At 33.1% G+C, this 20,212-nt stretch overlaps 2 protein-coding genes across 4 annotated transcripts in view; one reads left to right on the top strand and one right to left on the bottom strand.

The window, feature by feature from the left end:
- Nucleotides 1-6,744, bottom strand: part of LOC132561786 (serine-protein kinase ATM-like) — a 48,407-nt gene extending 41,663 nt beyond the window's left edge. Inside the window, exons 1-8 of the mRNA XM_060226485.1 lie at nucleotides 6,676-6,744; nucleotides 6,259-6,381; nucleotides 5,550-5,694; nucleotides 5,286-5,450; nucleotides 4,064-4,229; nucleotides 3,749-3,833; nucleotides 747-851; nucleotides 100-176 (exon numbers count right to left, since the gene is read on the bottom strand). Of these exons, the coding sequence (XP_060082468.1) occupies nucleotides 100-176; nucleotides 747-851; nucleotides 3,749-3,833; nucleotides 4,064-4,229; nucleotides 5,286-5,450; nucleotides 5,550-5,694; nucleotides 6,259-6,381; nucleotides 6,676-6,744 (935 nt within the window). The remainder of the gene's footprint in view (nucleotides 1-99; nucleotides 177-746; nucleotides 852-3,748; nucleotides 3,834-4,063; nucleotides 4,230-5,285; nucleotides 5,451-5,549; nucleotides 5,695-6,258; nucleotides 6,382-6,675) is intronic.
- A 1,454-nt stretch (nucleotides 6,745-8,198) lies between these two features.
- LOC132561791 (c-Myc-binding protein-like) lies at nucleotides 8,199-19,020 on the top strand. 3 transcript variants are annotated; one of them, XM_060226490.1, is made up of 5 exons: nucleotides 8,199-8,265; nucleotides 12,354-12,426; nucleotides 13,730-13,778; nucleotides 15,166-15,304; nucleotides 17,916-19,020. In XM_060226490.1, the coding sequence occupies exons 1-5, from the start codon at nucleotides 8,251-8,253 to the stop codon at nucleotides 17,961-17,963; spliced, it is 324 nt and encodes a 107-aa protein (XP_060082473.1). In that variant the 5' UTR covers nucleotides 8,199-8,250; the 3' UTR covers nucleotides 17,964-19,020. The 3 variants fall into 3 exon arrangements, with proteins under 3 accessions (XP_060082473.1, XP_060082475.1, XP_060082474.1); XM_060226492.1 differs by having other exon boundaries at nucleotides 15,166-15,295; nucleotides 17,916-19,016; XM_060226491.1 differs by lacking the exon at nucleotides 8,199-8,265 and adding an exon at nucleotides 11,960-12,037.
- Nucleotides 19,021-20,212: the final 1,192 nt, after the last annotated feature.

The following is a 20,212-nucleotide window of genomic DNA, read 5'->3' as shown; positions in this document are numbered from 1 at the left end:
GTAAACTGCAGAGCTTCAAAAATTAGAAAGTGGTAAATTGCAGAAATTACATTGAAGCAACAGCACAATTAAATGCTAGTTTTGATTGTGAAAACTTACTGTCCTGAAAACTTTGTACGGCCTCCAAGCTGTTTTAAATCTCCATGTATAACTTCATAAAGTTTTCTCAGATGACTCTGAAAATATGTATTTATATACTTCAGTGAAACAATAGATTGTGAAATGATGGGAAAGGACCTTACAAAATGTATTTTGACATTATATCTTTAACATAACCTTTTCCTTCTTGTTAATATTCTACTTAGTACACATATAAACCTAGTTTTTCTATAAAATCATGCCATCAAGTCCTCAACTTATAAAAGGTTATTTACATCTCAAAAGAATATTTTCTTTCATAATCTACTGCTGAAAGTGAAAACAGACACACTAGATACAAGCTAAGTGAGGGTAAAATATGCAACATACATATGGCACATCTGGATTAGAGAATGAATATAAGACATGAATGGTCACTCTCCTATTCAAACCAGAATCTAATCAGGTCAAGAACACGATTTATGCTATGATAGAGTTAATATCATAACCAACCAAATCTGTTGAGAGTTGTCCTCATATGATACTGCTTCAAAACAGGACAGAAGAAATGTACACAAGAAACACTAATACGCCCCTACTCTTAAAACTGCGTAGAAGAGATGAAAGTTCTTGAATATAAAACTATGTTAAAGGGGAGACAATCTTACCATCCACACATCCCAGTCAACTGCTGTTGCCTCCGGAGTTCCTCGTCGTGCTCCTCCTGGGTGGTGACATTCCATCTGGAGGTGCAGGAATTCTACCACTTCATTCTGAATGTCAACATGTTAAACATATCATAAGTGCTTACTGTAAGAGAGACTAATGTATATGTAACGCCCTCGAACTACATCTTACATTCCAAAAGCAGGGACTATGTACAAATCATCTTTAGTGAAAATGAAGTTTTTTTTTAATTACAGACAACAGTGATTTTGAGCCCTGAGAATAGTATGTGACACCAAACATACAAATATTTCTACTCATGGTAGACATTGGTGTGAATATTTCTACTCAAGTCAGACATTGATGTGAATATTTCTACTCATGTCAGACATTGATGTGAATATTTCTACTCACAGTAGACATTGAGGTGAATATTTCTACTCATGGTAGACATTGGTGTGACTATTTCTACTCAAGTCAGACATTGATGTGAATATTTCTACTCATGTCAGACATTGGTGTAAATATTTCTACTCATGGTAGACATTGGTGTGAATATTTCTGCTCATGTCAGACATTGGTGTGAATATTTCTACTCATGGTAGACATTGGTGTGAATATTTCTACACATGGTAGACATTGGTATGACTATTTCTACTCATGGTAGACATTGGTATGACTATTTCTACTCATGGTAGACATTGGTATGACTATTTCTACTCATGGTAGACATTGGTAGGACTATTTCTACTCATGGTAGACATTGGTATGACTATTTCTACTCATGGTAGACATTGGTGTGAATATTTCTACTCATGGTAGACATTGGTGTGAATATTTCTGCTCATGTCAGACATTGGTGTGAATATTTCTGCTCATGGTAAACATTGATGTGAATATTTCTACTCATGGTAGACATTGGTGTGAATATTTCTACTCATGGTAAGCATTTGATGTGAATATTTCTGCTCATGGTAGACATTGGTGTGAATATTTCTACTCATGGTAGACATTGGTGTGAATATTTCTACTCATGGTAGACATTGGTGTGAATATTTCTACTCAAGTCAGACATTGATGTGAATATTTCTACTCATGTCAGACATTGGTGTGAATATTTCTACTCATGTTAGACATTGGTGTGAATATTTCTACTCATGTCAGACATTGGTGTAAATATATGGACTCAAGGTAGACATTGAGGTGAATATTTCTACTCATGTCAGACATTGGTGTGAATATATGGACTCAAGGTAGACATTGAGGTGAATATTTCTACTCATGTCAGACATTGGTGTGAATATTTCTACTCATGTCAGACATTGGTATGACTATTTCTACTCATGGTAGACATTGGTATGACTATTTCTACTCATGGTAGACATTGGTATGACTATTTCTACTCATGTCAGACATTGGTATGAATATTTCTACTCATGTCAGACATTGGTATGACTATTTCTACTCATGGTAGACATTGGTGTGAATATTTCTACTCATGGTAGACATTGGTGTGAATATTTCTACTCATGTCAGACATTGGTGTGAATATTTCTACTCATGTCAGACATTGGTGTGAATATTTCTACTCATGTCAGACATTGGTATGACTATTTCTACTCATGGTAGACATTGGTGTGAATATTTCTACTCATGGTAGACATTGGTGTGAATATTTCTACTCATGGTAGACATTGGTGTGACTATTTCTACTCATGTCAGACATTGGTATGAATATTTCTACTCATGGTAGACATTGGTGTGAATATTTCTACTCATGGTAGACATTGGTGTGAATATTTCTACTCATGGTAGACATTGGTGTGAATATTTCTACTCATGTCAGACATTGGTATGACTATTTCTACTCATGTTAGACTGGTGTGAATATTTCTACTCATGTCAGACATTGGTATGACTATTTCTACTCATGGTAGACATTGGTATGACTATTTCTACTCATGGTAGACATTGGTATGACTATTTCTACTCATGGTAGACATTGTAATATTTCTACTCATGGTAGACATTGGTGTGAATATTTCTACTCATTGGTGTAAATATTTCTACTCATGTCAGACATTGGTGTAAATATTTCTACTCATGTTAGACATTGGTGTGAATATTTCTACTCATGTCAGACATTGGTGTAAATATATGGACTCAAGGTAGACATTGAGGTGAATATTTCTACTCATGTCAGACATTGGTGTGAATATTTGGACCCATGGTAGGCATTTGATGTGAATATTTCTACTCATGGTAAACATTGGTGTGAATATATGGACTCAAGGTAGACATTGAGGTGAATATTTCTACTCATGGTACATTGGTATGACTATTTCTACTCATGGTAGACATTGGTGTGAATATTTCTACTCATGGTAGACATTTCTACTCATGGTATGACTATTTCTACTCATGGTAGACATTGGTGTGAATATTTCTACTCATGGTAGACATTGGTGTGAATATTTCTACTCATGTCAGACATTGGTATGACTATTTCTACTCATGTTTGACTGGTGTGAATATTTCTACTCATGTCAGACATTGGTAAGTTGGTGTGAATATTTCTACTCATGGTAGACATTGAGTGTGAATATTTCTACTCATGTGGTGTGAATATTTATTTCTACTCATGGTACTCATGTCAGACATTGGTGTGATGATATAAGTTCTACTCATGTATCAGACATTGGTGTGAATATTTCTATATGACAGAGACAGGTGAATTGGATTGTACATTCATCAAAGTAGACATATATGTTAGAACATTTAAACTCTACACACACTCTGATGCAGTTGTGAATGATACTCTACACTTAATTCAGAGACATTTCTTTATCATAAAGATCCCTAGCTCATAATCAATGTTTGATGGATAAAAAACTTTTAGCAGTTATTTGTTAATTATTTTCTTAATATAGAGTAAATCAGCTCTATTTGCTTTGTTGTATTTATAGCTATATACATCAACCCTTCACTAAGTTATGTTACATACGACACAATACTTCTCCCCTATTTTGACAAGAAATATATTTAAGGCTGAAAGCAGATTCTCCACAACACCTGATGTCTTCTCCTGTCTGTGTATAAATAAAAGGGTTTTATAACATTTGTAATATTTTAGCCAAATTCAATTTTAATGCAGTTAAAAATTTTGAATTGCAATAACATTCAACATAATCAATCGGTTGAAGAATTGAGGAGAAGACAACTTGGGTTTAAATTAACACTCTTCCAAAAACATTCTCCAATTTCTATCACTTTTAGTGTCAATATCCATTGACAAAAATGAAATGAAACTAATGATTACCTGACATTTTTGAAGTAATCTGAGAAGAATTTGAGAAGACGTTTAGGTCTTAAATCACACTGGGTGGTAGCGCCAGAGATCAACACCCGAATCAGTCGTGAGAGTAAGGTCTTGTCAATCTGACTGTCAGTGTCCATGAACATCATGAAGTAGAGTGCTATCAATTCTATAAAAAAAAACATATAGTAATATGGGTGGTAAGGTGGCGCAGTGGTTACACACTTGCCTTTCATATAGGCATGCAGAGTTTGATTCCTGACTAAGATGTAAAAAAGTATGGGATTATCTCCCTGACCACATGAGTTTTACCGTAGTCCTCCAGTTTCCTCCCACAGGAAGACCCCTCGCACATTTCCATCCGGGCCAACAAGAGTGATGCATATAAGCTTGGCAATCATTGTAAAAAGAACAAGTTTATATCTATCTATGTCATAACATGGAATTGTTTGTATGACGTCATATTTTTGGGTTATACATACATGTATGTAGTATTTTAATAAAATACTTCTCATTATAAACAGCATTATTTTGAAACTTAATCAATTTCGTTGATCAATATTTATAAAGAAAAGTACAAAAAATATCCATCAAATCAAGTCCATCATTTTTATCATAAATGATTTCATGATATGTTCTGGAAACACAGTTTGCATCTTTAAGATTTATAATCCGTATTAACAGTCTTTGAATTGTATTCTGCACAAAAATTGAGACCTTGAATATAAAAAGTGACTTTTGAGATCAGCCTTTGCACAATAGTGCTGCCAAGATTGAAACAACCAACAAATTTAATATATATTCAATTCGAGATCGTTTGGGAAATTCAATTTCACAAAAGGAAACAGTAACAACACATCAGTTCTTAATTTTGGAAACATTTAAATCCCTTTGAAATTTAATCACAACAGCAATAGCATCTAATAGGGATTGGATGGACACAGGCTAAAAGCCTCTAGATCCATATACAGGGTTTTCCATAATTTTGTTAGTAGTAGGCTGTGTAGTGAAAGTAGGAGGCTGGTCTGCCGTGTACGTGTAGTCGTGTACAGAACATTATAACGGAACTGGATTGGTGTAGGTGGTCAAATGATCAAAGTAGCCGGTCAAATTGGCCGGTGACTGGCTCTTATGGAAAACCCTGCATATATAATATTTACACACAACATAAAATCAATAACATGGTTTATAAAATGTACATATCATTCTACAATAGTATACCAACCTTGCCACATCTCCAATGTGATCTCTGTCCAATATTTACGCACAGTCAGCAGATTTTTCAGTAAGATATTACTATAGTCTAGTCCGTAGGCATTGCACATATATTCGTCCTTGAGTACATCTGTAAGGTGCTTGAGGATGCTGGAACACTTCAATCGAGGGCCACCTGTAATAATACCCATAATGTTCAGTCAGTAAAATCCTGTACAATGTATATACAATACATAATACAAAATAGCTAATAGATCCAAGTTAAGAAACGTACGTTTGTCAGCATATCTGATAACAGACTTGAAGACACCACTGATTTCCTGTTTCCGTTTCGCTCTGTTTGCAAGTGTTGAAGCTGTTTGAGCCTCTTTGGCCTTTTGTAGTGTAGTAGTCTCTACATTCACATAACCAATAGCACCCTATCAAGAAAAATGCACACACATGCATCATTTAAAACATTGGATTAAAAGTGTGGTTTACACACAGGTAAACAACAGGGGAAAAAACATTTGTCATTAAGTCAACAACACTTTTTATAATCCGATTCAAAGTGGGAGAATAGACTTATTTCAGGAAAACAAAATAGACTTTGTTGACATTTTTTACAGAACTAAAAAAACATGGATAGCATATTATGTCTTTAATGCGTGTTGTCTGATAGATATTGACGAACAGGCTGTATGAAAGCAAGATGGAATTCTGAACATTCATTCAGACACTAAGTTAAATTTAGTTATGGATGGCTAGGATTTCAATCTGATCAAATATTAAAAGGCATATAGAGTCATTTACCTACAGGACCATGAAAGTTGTGTATATGCACTTACATGTAATCTTTGGAAAAAGGCTTATAGAGAAAAAGGAAAAGTGTATGTATATTCAATAAGTTACCCAACACTACAAAGAAAGGTTTTAGTTTCTAAATTCAGCTTACATTAGACACATGGTGAGCTGAGGACAAGATACCACCTCTAAATAATTACCCGTAAAATACCATCCCATGTTATGTGACGATCCCTGCGGCTTGTCTTACTGTCAGAGGTTTTGTCCAATGCCTCTAACACAGAATTCTTTTTCAGCAGCTGCAGCAACTTCTCCACACCTTTCTGAATAGATTGAAAAAATTCACATTTCAATAACCAGGTATGAACAATAAAACTATAAGTCACTTCCTACAAATACTTTGGAAACATACTGTAAACCTATGGTAATTAACTTTAACTATGAAGTATTCCTCAAATACTGGTAGGCATCATAAAATCCTGGTAGAATGACAAATCTTGTTAAACAAATAAAGAAAGCCAGGTTTAAAGACTAGTACAACTGTATCATATATTTTAAATACCAGGTAAGTACAACCCAGTCGAGATGATATGTGTATTGTGTACAGTGAACCAAACCTTTCTGTCGGATGCTTTGTCCGCTACCAGCTGATGGCAGTATGATGCTATGTCAGAAAGGTACTCCATATTTTGATGGAAGAATCAATCTTCATGGATGCATTATGATGCTTTGAATGCACAGGTGCCTGAAAAGTATTTAACACATTAACAAATCTCAAATGAATCTGTATTGTAAATATTCTTATCAATATACAAATGTCTTTTGCATCCTGTGCATGCCTGTTCAACAAGAGCAGTACATCCCACAAAGCTAGCAGTCATATCTCTATACATATAAATGTACAAGAAAGTCATTGCTTGATCCCCAATTTAAGGGTATTGTATTGCTCAATGGAAATACATCAAACTTCAGATCCTACATCTTTTTAACAATTTTTGCTAGTTTTTGTAGGTCTTTCAGGCAGCACCAACAGATCTGAGGTTATTGTTTAATTAATGATATAAATGTAGAAATCGCTTGCAATATTGATGGCTGGTCAAACATATGTTTGTGTTTTGTGCCCATTATATACATACTTACTATACCACATTGTTTATCTTACAAGAAAAAATGTTGTATTAAAGCAAAATTTAAGTATTTAGTATATCTAAAAAAATACAAGAAATTACACATGTTAACTATTTTTTCCAATGGTAATTTGTAGTAGAAAGACATCTATTTGACAAGAGCTGACCTCCCACTGAGGAATTTGTAATTTCAAATTTCACAATGCCAAATACCTTAAAAGTCTCTTACATATATACATTGTTGGTTTTATCAGGGGCTATATGTAATGCAGAAGGGCATGTCACATGAACAGTGTCTTATAACACCGATTTTTACGATTTTTAGTGTGCACCATTCAAGAAACATATATCAGCAGCTAATATGATGAAATATGACAAAAAATGACGCCTCATGCCGTGTTACATTGATAAATATTCACGGAATTATTATAACATTTATATACTCAGACTAAGTTAAACTTGTTCTCATCGTTACACTCTCGCATAGATACATCAATGCGATCATAACATGATTCATCTAATTCATATTATCAATTGTAAACAATGTTTTTTAACTTTCGTTTTGATTTTATCTAGAATAATAGGGCCCAACCGTCGAGGCAACTTTGTATGGCTAGACCACTATAATATATATTACCTAACCGCCCAACTGTTGAAATTTGAACGTATGTAAAGTCTGAAACCATACATTGGATTCAACTGTGCAAACTTGTCATGTAAGGAAAACAACTTCACGTGGTTTTAAAATATGGCGGTGATAAACGAGCAAAGACAAAAATAATCGGTAAGATTACAAATATAATATTTTGTATATGTCCTTTCTGTGTATGTAATGATCATTGAAATAACGTATACATATTAATATACAATTCATGCAATAAATCATAGCATCGTTTGATACAAATCTAGAGTACTTAATAGGAAATTTTGACACTGATTTTATCGACTATTTGCCGCTGTATTAACCGGAAACAAAATTTGCGCAGGCGTCAATCTCTTTAGCAACCTAGTGCTGTGTGTTGTTTGGATCGTGTCTGGCAGAAAATAGCAAATATACCGGTAATAATGACGAATTACAGGGTAAGAATAGCTTCGTCTTTTTCATTGTGACATATTTTATTGATAACTTTTCCTTCGTTTGACAAATAGATATGAAATTAGTTGTTGAAATTTGTAAATGTGGCGTTGTGAAATGTTTGTGCATGCATGTGCGCGCTCAGAATTTTCGGTTCAACTTGTATCAAAACGATTAAAATTCTGTTTTCATGATAATCGACTAAATTATTTCTCAGGTTTATTTTTGTATCTTTACATACAAGGCATTACACAAATTGTATATTTCTATCGTAAATATTCCTTAAGAAATGTTGTAGTTGATATGTAAACATTGATAAGTATCAAATCACCATTTCTTATGTACAGAATTGGTTATGAGAAATGTCCAGTAATTAATACTGTCGAGTAATACAACAGTTCACTTATATTGTAAATGTAAAGTTAAAGAACATTACTTTTAAGATATTATTTAACTCAATTTGCCAGTTATATGTTATATATACATATGTTATTCAACATGAATTTCTTATCTGATGTGATATAGTATCAGCTGTACAATTTATACCTATATACAGGCCCTGCTTAGATAAAACAGTTGATAGTAGATGCTAGATAATATATAATTATGACCCTTGTGTAAGAATAAATCTTAAATTTTTTTTATTTTTTTTACCTTTGGATCACCAGGAATTATCAAGTGTAATAACTCAAAATGAAGGAACTTTCCTGACTATTTTGAGATGTTTCCACTGAAGTCCAATTTGAAAAGTTTACTTCAAATTTGGGCACCATACAATATAGTACATTTAATAAATTTACATCTGAATTTGAAACAATTTATTTGGATTTTGAAAACCTTGGCAAGTTCTGTTTGGGAATGCCACTAATATTTGGGGTCAGTTTTATAGGAAGGAAAGTCCTGAGGAAATGTCATGATTCAGAGCCTGGGACATCAGTGCTTTATTGCTGTATCTTATAGAATTGTAATTAAAATTTTCAATATTTGCTGTGCCATTCTCCTATCAATATGCGGATTACTCTCAAGAAGGCACTTCATCAGAATCTATTTTGGGCATTCAAAATACATTCAAAATACCATTTCCTCAAATCTTTACAAATTTAAATATAAGTAAGGTATAGACATATAATGATTACTACCGGATGACCAGTGTTGATGTTGTTATCAGTGTTACCTAATATGCATGCACATACATGTAAATACAATTCACTAACATTTCTCAACAGTTAATTATATTAATTATAATATCTTGAGCTTTGATTTTATAGCTGTAAAAGCACTTGTCATTGATGATAAGTACACTGAGCAAGGTGACAACAATTATCAAATCAGGTATAGCTCAGTCGACTCTGAGGAATCTCATAACATAGTTCCTCTAAAGTTTGGAGGTTTTCATATATTACTATGTATTAGTATACTCTTATACTTAAAGTTTGTGTCGCTAAAGAAGCTGAGAAATGGACTTGCCTTTACTCTTGAAGTCTTGTCTTTGGGCAAGACATTTTACCGGATGACAGCCTTCTTTAATATTGTTCCGTTAGATAGATATCCTCGAGCTATTGCATAGAGATAACTAACCCCCTCACTCCACCCTAAAATCAACTACAATGACTAATCTTGGGATGATATGCTTGCACCATGGTACATGTTCTTCATCAATTTCATTCATAAATATAAAGTTTTAAACAAATTACTTGATATCTAAATAGCATTCACAATTCATAATTTCCTATAGTTAGTGTTCCTTTATTGCACATTTTGATATTTAGATGATTTCTGTTGGATCTATAATAACAGTGAAGTGTTTGCTGAATGTTTTATTTCAACAAGGGTTTATAGCTTAGGTTTCTGGCTGAATTTTCCCAAATAAATGACTTATAGATTATTGTTTTCAAAATATTAAAACAATTTCTTCTTTAAGTCATCTTAGTAGTCATAAAAAAATTCTTTGATCATTGACGATAAACTGTTGTTGATGTTTCATTTTTTAAAACAACATGGAAAGAATAGCAGAGTAGCAGACACATAACATGTACATGACAGTATATCTCAAGGGGACCTAATCCATTGTCAAATGGAAATTCCTGGATTATTTATGAAGGAAAATCTCCAAAATAAAATTTATAATAGCATACATTGTATTGTTTATGTTTACAGCAAGTGTTGGTCAAAGATTTTAGCTTACTTTGAAATAATTGTTCATGTTAAATGCCAAACTATTAAGATGCTGTAGAAGAGACTCATTTAAAATTCTTTCCAACCATGAAATTCCTCCCCATAGACTTGATATGATATACAGACATTTAATGTCTAATGTATATAAATATCTTTTCGCTGAGAAGGGTGTCTGGAGTTGTGTGAAGTTGTTCGTTACCAAGCCAACAGTGACGTAGGCCAATTCTAACTATTGATTTTGAAAGTGTATAGTGTGAGGAAGAAGAAACAGATAGGCAGTTTGGGAATATGTCTTTTTTTCCCCCAAAAGTGAAAATCTAGTGTTATCTAATAATGTTTTGGTAACAGTTTGGTTTAACACAGTACTCGTTAGAGACTTGGCGGGGCTGCGATAGCTGATAATCATTATAGAGCATCAGCATAAATAACCTCGGGTAAAGATCTTAGATGCATGGTTCGATGTTCCCTACCCATAGTGTTTTGTATTTCTCAGTAAGCTGGGAAATGATGTGGTCTGTGCTGATAAGGTTTGTGTCCTTGGGCAAAGAGAATTAACCCTAATTGCTCTGGATGGTATGCAACAGGTCTCTCATATGTTGTTCAATCAGGTAGCCACCAGCTACTTCAAGGAGCCTCTTGGCTGTCGTTAGTGCATTCTGTCAATTAACTTGGCAACCAAAGTTGAAGCACAATCCATTACAGAAATGCTCTTATTCTGGTTAACTGTTAAATTTAATGACACTTAACCTGGCATATTGATTAAAATTGATGAGGACAAGTGTTGTATACATTTTTAAACAACACCTGAATTAACTTTCAATTTGTATTTTTTTTTTTCCAATATGTTTTTGTATGTAAATTCTTATGTTTATTTGAAAAACAAATATGCTACCCTCGCTTTTTTTTTTTTTGTAATGAAGCTGCTAGACAGTGTTATTGACCGTTAAAGTGAACCTTATTGGAAAAGGGTCCACAAACTGAAGTATACATTACACACACAACAGAATGATTAATCTTGATCTCAGACTAATGAAGTTTACAAATGAAATGTGTTTTTTTCATAGAAGCACCTTGCTCGGTATATGTATGTGGTATGTGTATAAAAATGTATACAAGTGTATAGCCCCAAGCATCTTGAACCTAGAACCTTAGTGCAAAAGATGAACTTGCGTGAGAAATCATTGTAAATACATTTTCAAAAAATATGTAACCTAAAGCAAGAATTACTATTTGGCCTGAAAGGTAATTAGATTAGCTTAAAATGGCAACTTTTAGAGCATTTCCAATTTCTTAATGTAATCAGCTTTGGTTGACAATACTACTGGCCTGTATGTTGATGTTAATGAAACACGACATCTCCACTGAAGTGATATAGCCCCGGGGTTCGATCTGACATTCTGTATACGCAGGGAATCAGTCAATTAGCTGTATGAAGCATTGATTATATAATACTCAACTTGCTGCACATTAAATTACTACAAGGTGTGTGTATCAGTAAGACGCTGACACTCGACACAGAGATGTTCGTGTAGAGTTCTCTGAGGCTTCTGTACTTGTGGTGGGATTTTAGTTAATACAGTGAAATCAAAAATGCCTTCTGAGGTAAGATGCATAACAATGTTGAATAATTTCAATTCTAATTTGTGGTAGGTTTGAAAATATCTTAGAAAAAAAGGAAATTGTACAAAATTGGATATTTTTGAGCTGCAGCATTGAGTTTCACCAACGGGATATATCTCGTTTATCACTGCCGTGAATACTTTTTTTCACTGAAAGTGCTGGCAAAATAATAGAAAGCATATTTACATCAAGTGCTGATGTACTTCATATTCCAAGTTTTTTTTCAGCCATTGGACATTAAGATACCAATGTTATCATCAGTCATTATAATTTTTTTATATTGATTGTGTTTTTCCAGGCAGCTGATTCTAAGAGGGAGGAGTTTAGGAAATATCTAGAGAAAGCAGGTGTTTTGGATGCTTTAACGAAAGGTAAGATTAATGTGATCAATTACACATATTCAGATGGTCGGCAGGTGATATACATGATACACCTGTAGATCTATCTAAAGAGACCCAAGATTTGTATGTTGTGACTAATTGCAATGATATTGCTTGACATACCTGCTTTGATTGAACAGTTCTCTCTGTAGTTTTAAACAATGTGTTTATGGATATTCTTTCTTTGATAAAGTGTAGCAAAAATACATGGTTTTGATAGTACAGAGCTAGTATTAAAATCAGAAATTCATTTCCATGATTTCACAGGTAATGTTCATGTTCATCACACCAGCATTCAAAAGTTAAATCAACAAATTTTTAGTACAGATTGAATTCTCGTGCATTGATTTTCACTTGAAAACCCATGAAATTGAAGTTTGAGGAAAATGTTGGATTTTAATGTAGAAACTTCCTGTTACTGTTCAGTTTCGTTATCAGTGAGCATGACACAAATTAAAACTTGTAGGTATAACTTTTAGCTACCTGGCATATAAAAACACTTGAAAGGGTTTGAATTTACAAACCTACAAGGTGATTTGTTAATAGCATGTAAAATAAATACTAGAAAAAGTGTATTGTTGTATTGAAGTACGATCAATAGCTGATTGTTAACCGGAAAGTTTGACACTATTTCCAGTAGTAAATCAAGACTAGCTTGAATTTCTCATAAAACACCTGTGCATTCTTAACAAATACAGGAAATTTGTGATGTATAAGGAAGTAATTCATAGATACAATGAGTCATGGTTATAAAAGTATGGTCCTGGGTAATATATACAATCCAGACATATTATTACCATTTACTTCAGACTTATCCCACATTCATTATTTTCTTCAACCTTACCATTTAACTTTCAGCTGGTGTGATATCTTAAAATAAAAATGTCAAGTAAGAAATTGTCCTAAGTAATTTCTATAAATGTACAATTTAAATAGCATAATTGTTTTGCACTCTGTGGTAGTACATTTGTATATATTTCATACACATTTATAAATCTCTCATTTACTTCATAATGTAACGTGAAGATGGTAGTTTATAATGCTAATGGTGAATATCCATAAATCAAAATGAAATATATGTAACTGCATGAAAAAATACAATGTACTTATAGTATAAGACGTAAAGCTCGTATTTTACAGATGTTTTTGTGTGCAAACTACATGCATACAGGTATTTTGCCAGGCATTCTCATGAAATGCATTTTAATTTTGTGAAGCTAAGTATGAATATTTTATAGGAATCAGAAAATGTTTTTTTATCACATGTTGATAATTTCCCTTATTTTATTTTCAGTGTTAGTAGGCCTGTATGAAGAACCAGAAAAGCCAAACAATGCTCTAGAGTATCCTTTTACCGATTATCCCACTTGATGCACACAAGTCGTAGATGATGAACAATGTTCATTATCTACAAACAGGTCCCTGTAAATTCAGTATCTTAACGTTGATTAATATTAAAAACTATTTTCTGTATTGTTAACATTTCGCCCATCCCCTGACTCTTGTTTCCAGGATCCATCATGGAGTATAGCTATGTGTGTGTCCAGACTGGAGAATAAAAGTGTCTGTCATCAGTCACAGTCAGAATTGTCTGTATGGGTGTTCAAAACATGTCAGTGTTTATATATATACAAGAGCTGGATATTTTTGTTACCAAGACACTTTATACACAGTATACCGTAACATTTGCTAAAGGCTCTTTCTTGACTTTTATGATGAGAACTTTTCTTAAGTATTAAGTAAAAGCTGTTTGAATACTTAAACAACCAAATTAGTGCACTCTGTGTTTAAGTATTCAACACAGATGTAGTGTTTGAAACATTTACTGTTAGAGGGAAAACATACAAGTTTTCATTACTTTTTGTTATATTCCTTCATAAGAAATCTTCTAAATAGTGTACTAGGTATATTGTTTGATAGTTAAATGTAATTAAACCCCCTACGTATGTAAGGTTGGAGGGAAAGAGGAGGGTGTTACCCATATAACATCGCTTGCTTGTGCATGTGTACAAGATATCTCATAAACCCATGGACTGATTTCAGTATGATTTACACTATACAAGATTTTGATGGTCGTTAAAGATGATCAGAGTTAAAGGTCAAAGGTCACTGGTCACTGTTGACCAATTTTGGAATGCAATGCTTATGTGTGTGATATCTCATGAACTCCTTATAGATTTAGATCCTAAGAAGATGTGAGGGTGTGGATATATCTATGTGAGCACCAGCTTACTTTTTTTTTTATTTGCAGTATCGGGTAATGGACTAATTCGACCAAGCATCTTTTAAGTTTAAGTAATTTACAAATAATTCAGATCAAGTGTTTTCTAAAATCTATCAACATCAAATGCTTGCATGTTTCCTTAGCATTAGTATTATTTTTTGTTTTCACTTAATTGCTCACTATTTCCTGGTAGACCAATCAGTAACCTGCTTGCATTGATGAAATGCATCAATCTTGTTGCAGAATAAGCAATGTCATGTTGAATCTTGAACAGGACTGACGTGGATGCTATCTGAGTGTCACAATATGACTTAGCTATTACACGATCACAAATCCTGGTCAAAGTTTAGGAGGACAATTTGCAATCTTCCTTTACTGTCAAAATAAAGCTTTTAAACAAGATTGATGTACTTTGCTGTAATAGTAAAGTCAAGATATTGGTAATATCATGATGTGCATATGTGTTATAAGATGTAGACGGCAAGTTTTTCTTAACTACATACCAGCTTCCTGAAACAGCACCTAGGTGCCTCTGGACCAGAGACAGCGGATGTTGAGGCTCTGAAACAGGAAGTGACAGAGTTGAGGCAAAAAGTGGAACAGTTGTCGGAGGAAAATACAGATCTAAAGGCCAAGGTTGGCAACGTACTGTGACTTTTTACTAACTTAACTAACTGTTGTCTTGTGGTGGTGATAAGATAAAAAGTAACCTTTAAATTTCTCCATTTCTGTCTCATTCTTCTTGCAGGGATGATTATTTCAGTGAAGCCACAATTTTAGCTGAAAACTCTATTCAATATTTTGTGAAATTTTGTAAGAAATGAATGGAAGAAATATCAACATCTTGATCTCATGGTTGTGAACTTTGTTGATATTATTGTATTGCGAGAGAACCAAGGTCCTGGTTGTTAACACTCCTTAGTTGAATGTGGAAGGAATTTCTGATCGATGCCTATTGGTAAATCACTTACACTCAGTTCCATTGAGACAGACAGACATCACAAACAAAAAACTGGAACATCAACATTTCGATTGTGCAGTTTATTGTGTTGTTAACTGTCATCAATTGAACTCGAGTGAATACCCATGTGTCCATCAAAGATTCTAATACTGAGTGATAGCAGCCAGGATCTTGGTTCTCTCAACCCATTGGGTATTTTCAATCATGATTTATATTTCGATAAATGAACAAAAAATACTCAAAGGTACTTGGAATACATTTTTTTTAATTAAGAAAGGCTGATAATCAAGTAATGTTTTAATTTCCGTTCTTTATAATTTTGCTCATCACTATTTTCATTCACTTTGCTCATTTCTTAACATACCATCAAAGGTAATATTTATACCACTCATGTCATGTACTTATCTGCCTTTCAATGTGACATGTATGTCGCAGAACTCTTTTTATTTTACAATGGTGCTGCAATTACTTTTTGCGAAATAGCCTACATCTTTCTCTATTAATCATTATTCTTACTAGTACTTCCTTACCAGACAAACCAGAACAGTCTAGTTTAGCTGTTGTTCATCAGTCTGCATGTCTCAGTTTCGTGTGAAGGTAACGCTGTCTTAAGGTGACATTCCACAACAACAAAACTTTGTAGAAATGATTTTAATGAAGTGAGGATGTGCATATCAGGCTTTTGTTGCAGAGTTATGCCCCTTTTTTTCGCTGAAGAGCTACACTTTGGTGTGAATGCAACCACTGCTACTAGTCCATTGAAAGGCTGAAAGGATGTTTAAGCTGTTCAATAAATAAACTAATGCTAAAGTAGATGTTGCAAAAAATTGAAATTTGTAGAAATAATTATATGTTGATGTTAAGATATGCACATCTTTATTTAGTTGTGATGCATTTTTCTGGAAGTTCGTTAAGGTTTGATTTTCTGGAAGTTAATACTGATGTGTTTTCTATGTATATTACATAACAATTAAACTTGGAGAATATGATAATAGTGAATTGAAAATGTACATAGTATAATTTAGTTTTCATAATATTTATATTCATGCGTTGATGTGAGTTAGGTCTCTTTTTACCTTATTTATGATATCAGATTGTTATAAAAAGTAGTGGTTAGTGTATTGTTAAAGTAATACTTTCCAAAATAATTCTTATATTAGGCATAATTTTTGATGATTAAGAACTTCATATGAGTGCTGAAATTTGTGACAAAGTTGGTTTAGTACAGTATATTGAAACACTTTTGCATGTTTATGAACCAGATAGATTGTTATAGGAAGTTTACAATTTCTGAGTGAGTGACAGTCCCAATGACCCTTCGTTTGAGAGGCTGTTTCCTATAGCCTTTCCTGTTATTATTATGCATGAACAGCTATTGTATCACAACGCTGACAAGAACATGCACATGTGTGTATGTATTTGTGACATTTATAACAAAGGTGTTTCTTTTGTTGCTTGTTGATGGATGTTAACCTGTTGGAATTTGACAGTTACTGTTTTAGGTGATAACTACAATATATTTCTGATATTAATTAATATATTAATGTTAATATTGATTACAATTAATATTAATATAAAGTTAGGTCTGTACTCAAAACTCAACTCAGACTCAGTATTGTATAGTAATCATACTGTATGATGTACTAATATTTTCACTCTGCTCTCTCCTTATAGAAACTTGAAAAAAACAAAAACAAAAAACAAAAAAACAAAAAAACAAAAACATAACTTGTCCACTTTTCTTTCCTTACAAAACTTTACTGGCTTTGATAAAGTTAAATAACATCAGGTTTTAATTAACAATTGAAATACATGTACAACTTATAATTACTTACCTACATATAAAGATTGAACATTTAGGTATTCCACATATTCACCAAACAACGGGAAAAATATATATTTCTTTCATCATCCAATTTGTTATTGATTTGAAACAAGTTTTACAACCAAATCAATGATAGCCAATTTTACATGGCAAGAAAATGTTTTCTGTGGTTGAGAGAGGCCGTAAATTCAACTCCGAACTATTTGTTGTGATTTTCAATAGTGTTGACACAAGTAACTGATAATACATATACCTGTAACCAAATTGTTTTATATATTGTCACATCTGCAGTTTGTATTATTGAAATAAAGTTCAATTGTACAACTGGCAGAATCATAATCAGACTATAGTTAAAATTTTAACTTAACTTTTAAAAAAAAAGGAAAAAGGAAGATTTTCAAGACAGATACTTCATGCTTTTAGTCCAAGACCATCAACCAAACTTAACCAGTTATTTTTTGTTTTTACAGCTACAACAGTATGAACCTCCGACAGATGAACAAGCCCCGGATAGTTAGATATTTCTCCCATGCTGCCCATCCATCTACTGTCATGTCTTCACTACATTGTACATTTAGGACAAGTGCTGTATAGAACGTCGCATCTCACTGATTAGGACAGAGATCATTCATGTGTGTCTGGTGATGGCGTTACAGAACATGGAGCAAGGTGTTTTGTCAGATCAGCTTGCAAGAAAATTGTCAGATGGAGTTCTGTTTTACAATGAAAACTTGGGGAATGAATTATAGCTAAAAATATGCACTAGTATTTTTATGTAGGGCCTCCATTGTCAGACATGCCTTTGTCCATTGTAGTTAGTGTATATGTAAAACTATGGATCCAAAAATGTCTTTCCCTGGTCAATGTGAATTTTGCTTTGCATCAACCAGCATTTTTTTTTTTTTTTTTTTTTGTGAAATACCCAAGTTTTACTTCAGACACAAAACATGTTTCTTCTCACTGTTGCTTTGAAAATATACCTTGCAAGTCACAAACCTAAGGAAGACAATAAGACAATAATTCATGACAGTGATATGAGAAAGTTATTTTGTTCTCAGTTTTTACTACTTAAGAGTATTGATACTTAAAATGTGATAGCATATAGTCATTCTGGCAACAAATCTTGTGCTTGTCAGTTTTATGAAGGACAAATTATTTGTAGGAAGATTACAAATGTGAAAGTTTTTTTTTCAACAACTGACAAGTATAAAACAAGTGAATTTCTGGTCACAATGACTGGCGTCCTCCATATACAAACAGTAACTTCTTAGAAATATACTCGGTTACACTGTACTGTTAGAATAAAAGAGTTATTTCCCTTGTCTGTTGGTAAGGCAGGTTAACAATTTCTGATCTCTCAAAAGACCACAACGTGCACATTCCAGTAATTGGCAGGTCGATACTGAAGTTACACCTACATGTTATTTCCATTCACAGTTGTCAAACACAAAAAAAGGAGAAATAAAAATAGTTCAAAATCTAAATGTACATGTATATTATATGTACAAATGTATATTATTTTATGTAAGGTTAAAACATGATTGTAATTTAATTTTTTGTCTTCTTAGGAAGTTTTATTTCCAATAAATATCATAATTACTTTACATGATGTTTTTGTTATTTTTATGTGAAATATTTGTGAATCAGATTCTACATAACTTTTGTGATTTTGCTGAATCATATGAAATATTGTATCAGGATAAGATATAGAATGAATAACATGCAGACAGAGGTCAGAAAAGCAAATAGCTGATATAACAGTTTTTTTTTTGTTTATTCTGTATCAACTTATAAGCTAAAGCAGAGATTCTTTAAGTCTGTGTCCAGGAGGAGCAGAAATAGTTGTTGTGTACCAGTCATTTTAAAATGGTGGTCAACTCTGCAAGTTTCATGAACATTCCTTCAGGGGCATGTCTTATGTTCTGTCTCCTTAAAATGCCAAATATGTTCTTCGGAACGGTAGAGATGATTTCTGGCATAACAATGTAGGTCATACGACCTCCCCTTTACATGTATACAGAAGATAAAGAATAACACATCATTTTAGTTCTTCTCAGTAGGATACATATTGTGAAGACCATGTATGCCAGTATTAACACCAAATGTCAAAATAAACCGTTTGTATGTTATTGCTAAACAAAATTCCATTTAAATTGTGTAAGTCATACCAAATTCCTTGTAGTGAATTGAGCTCTGTTTCTGGCAGTGTTAATATGTTGTGCTGTTTATTGAAAAACTTTGGTTTTCTTTTTTGGCTCGTCTGATCATATATCCCAGTATATTGAGAGTTATTGTCCTTCGTTCACTGTTGGGTCACATATGATGCTGTGCCAACAACAAATTTTGGTTTTCAGAAACATGGTAGATCAAATGCTTTAGTCATAATTAAACAAAACAAACCATATTCTCTTCTGATGTTGTAACTTCTTGTAAAATGGTGGAAAAGACGATGACTCCTGATGTAAATTCAATTTCCACTATTTATTTTTTGCAACTTTATCTTATCCCCTTAAATAATATACAAACCAAACCCTTTAATAAACATTAAAACTACTTAAATTGATAAAGTCTTTTCCCCACTGTGGATACATGTACACTAGTGGGGTGTGCAAGTACAACAAAAGTACCATAGTCATCGTCAATGAGCTTTTATCAAGCATCTCTGTAGAATAAATTAATAAAATCCTGTTTAAAGTATTCTAAGCAACCACAGCTAAGATGATGAACTGAATGTGATCTAGTGTAGAACACTAGGCAACAGAATAAA

This window comes from Ylistrum balloti, unplaced genomic scaffold, assembly GCF_031769215.1.
Source record: "Ylistrum balloti isolate Yb309-2 unplaced genomic scaffold, AGI_CSIRO_Ybal_v1 Utg371278, whole genome shotgun sequence".
NCBI classification, from domain to species: Eukaryota; Metazoa; Mollusca; class Bivalvia; order Pectinida; family Pectinidae; genus Ylistrum; species Ylistrum balloti.
The sequence above is the reverse complement of the archived record's forward strand: the minus strand, read 5'-3'. Positions and strand labels throughout refer to the sequence as shown.

Coding starts and splice junctions, on each gene's coding strand:
- LOC132561791 (XM_060226490.1), top strand. Junction 13,779..15,165: donor AAGCCAAACAATGCTCTAGA/GTATCCTTTTAC, acceptor ACTACATACCAG/CTTCCTGAAACAGCACCTAG. Junction 15,305..17,915: donor TAAAGGCCAAGGTTGGCAAC/GTACTGTGACTT, acceptor TTGTTTTTACAG/CTACAACAGTATGAACCTCC.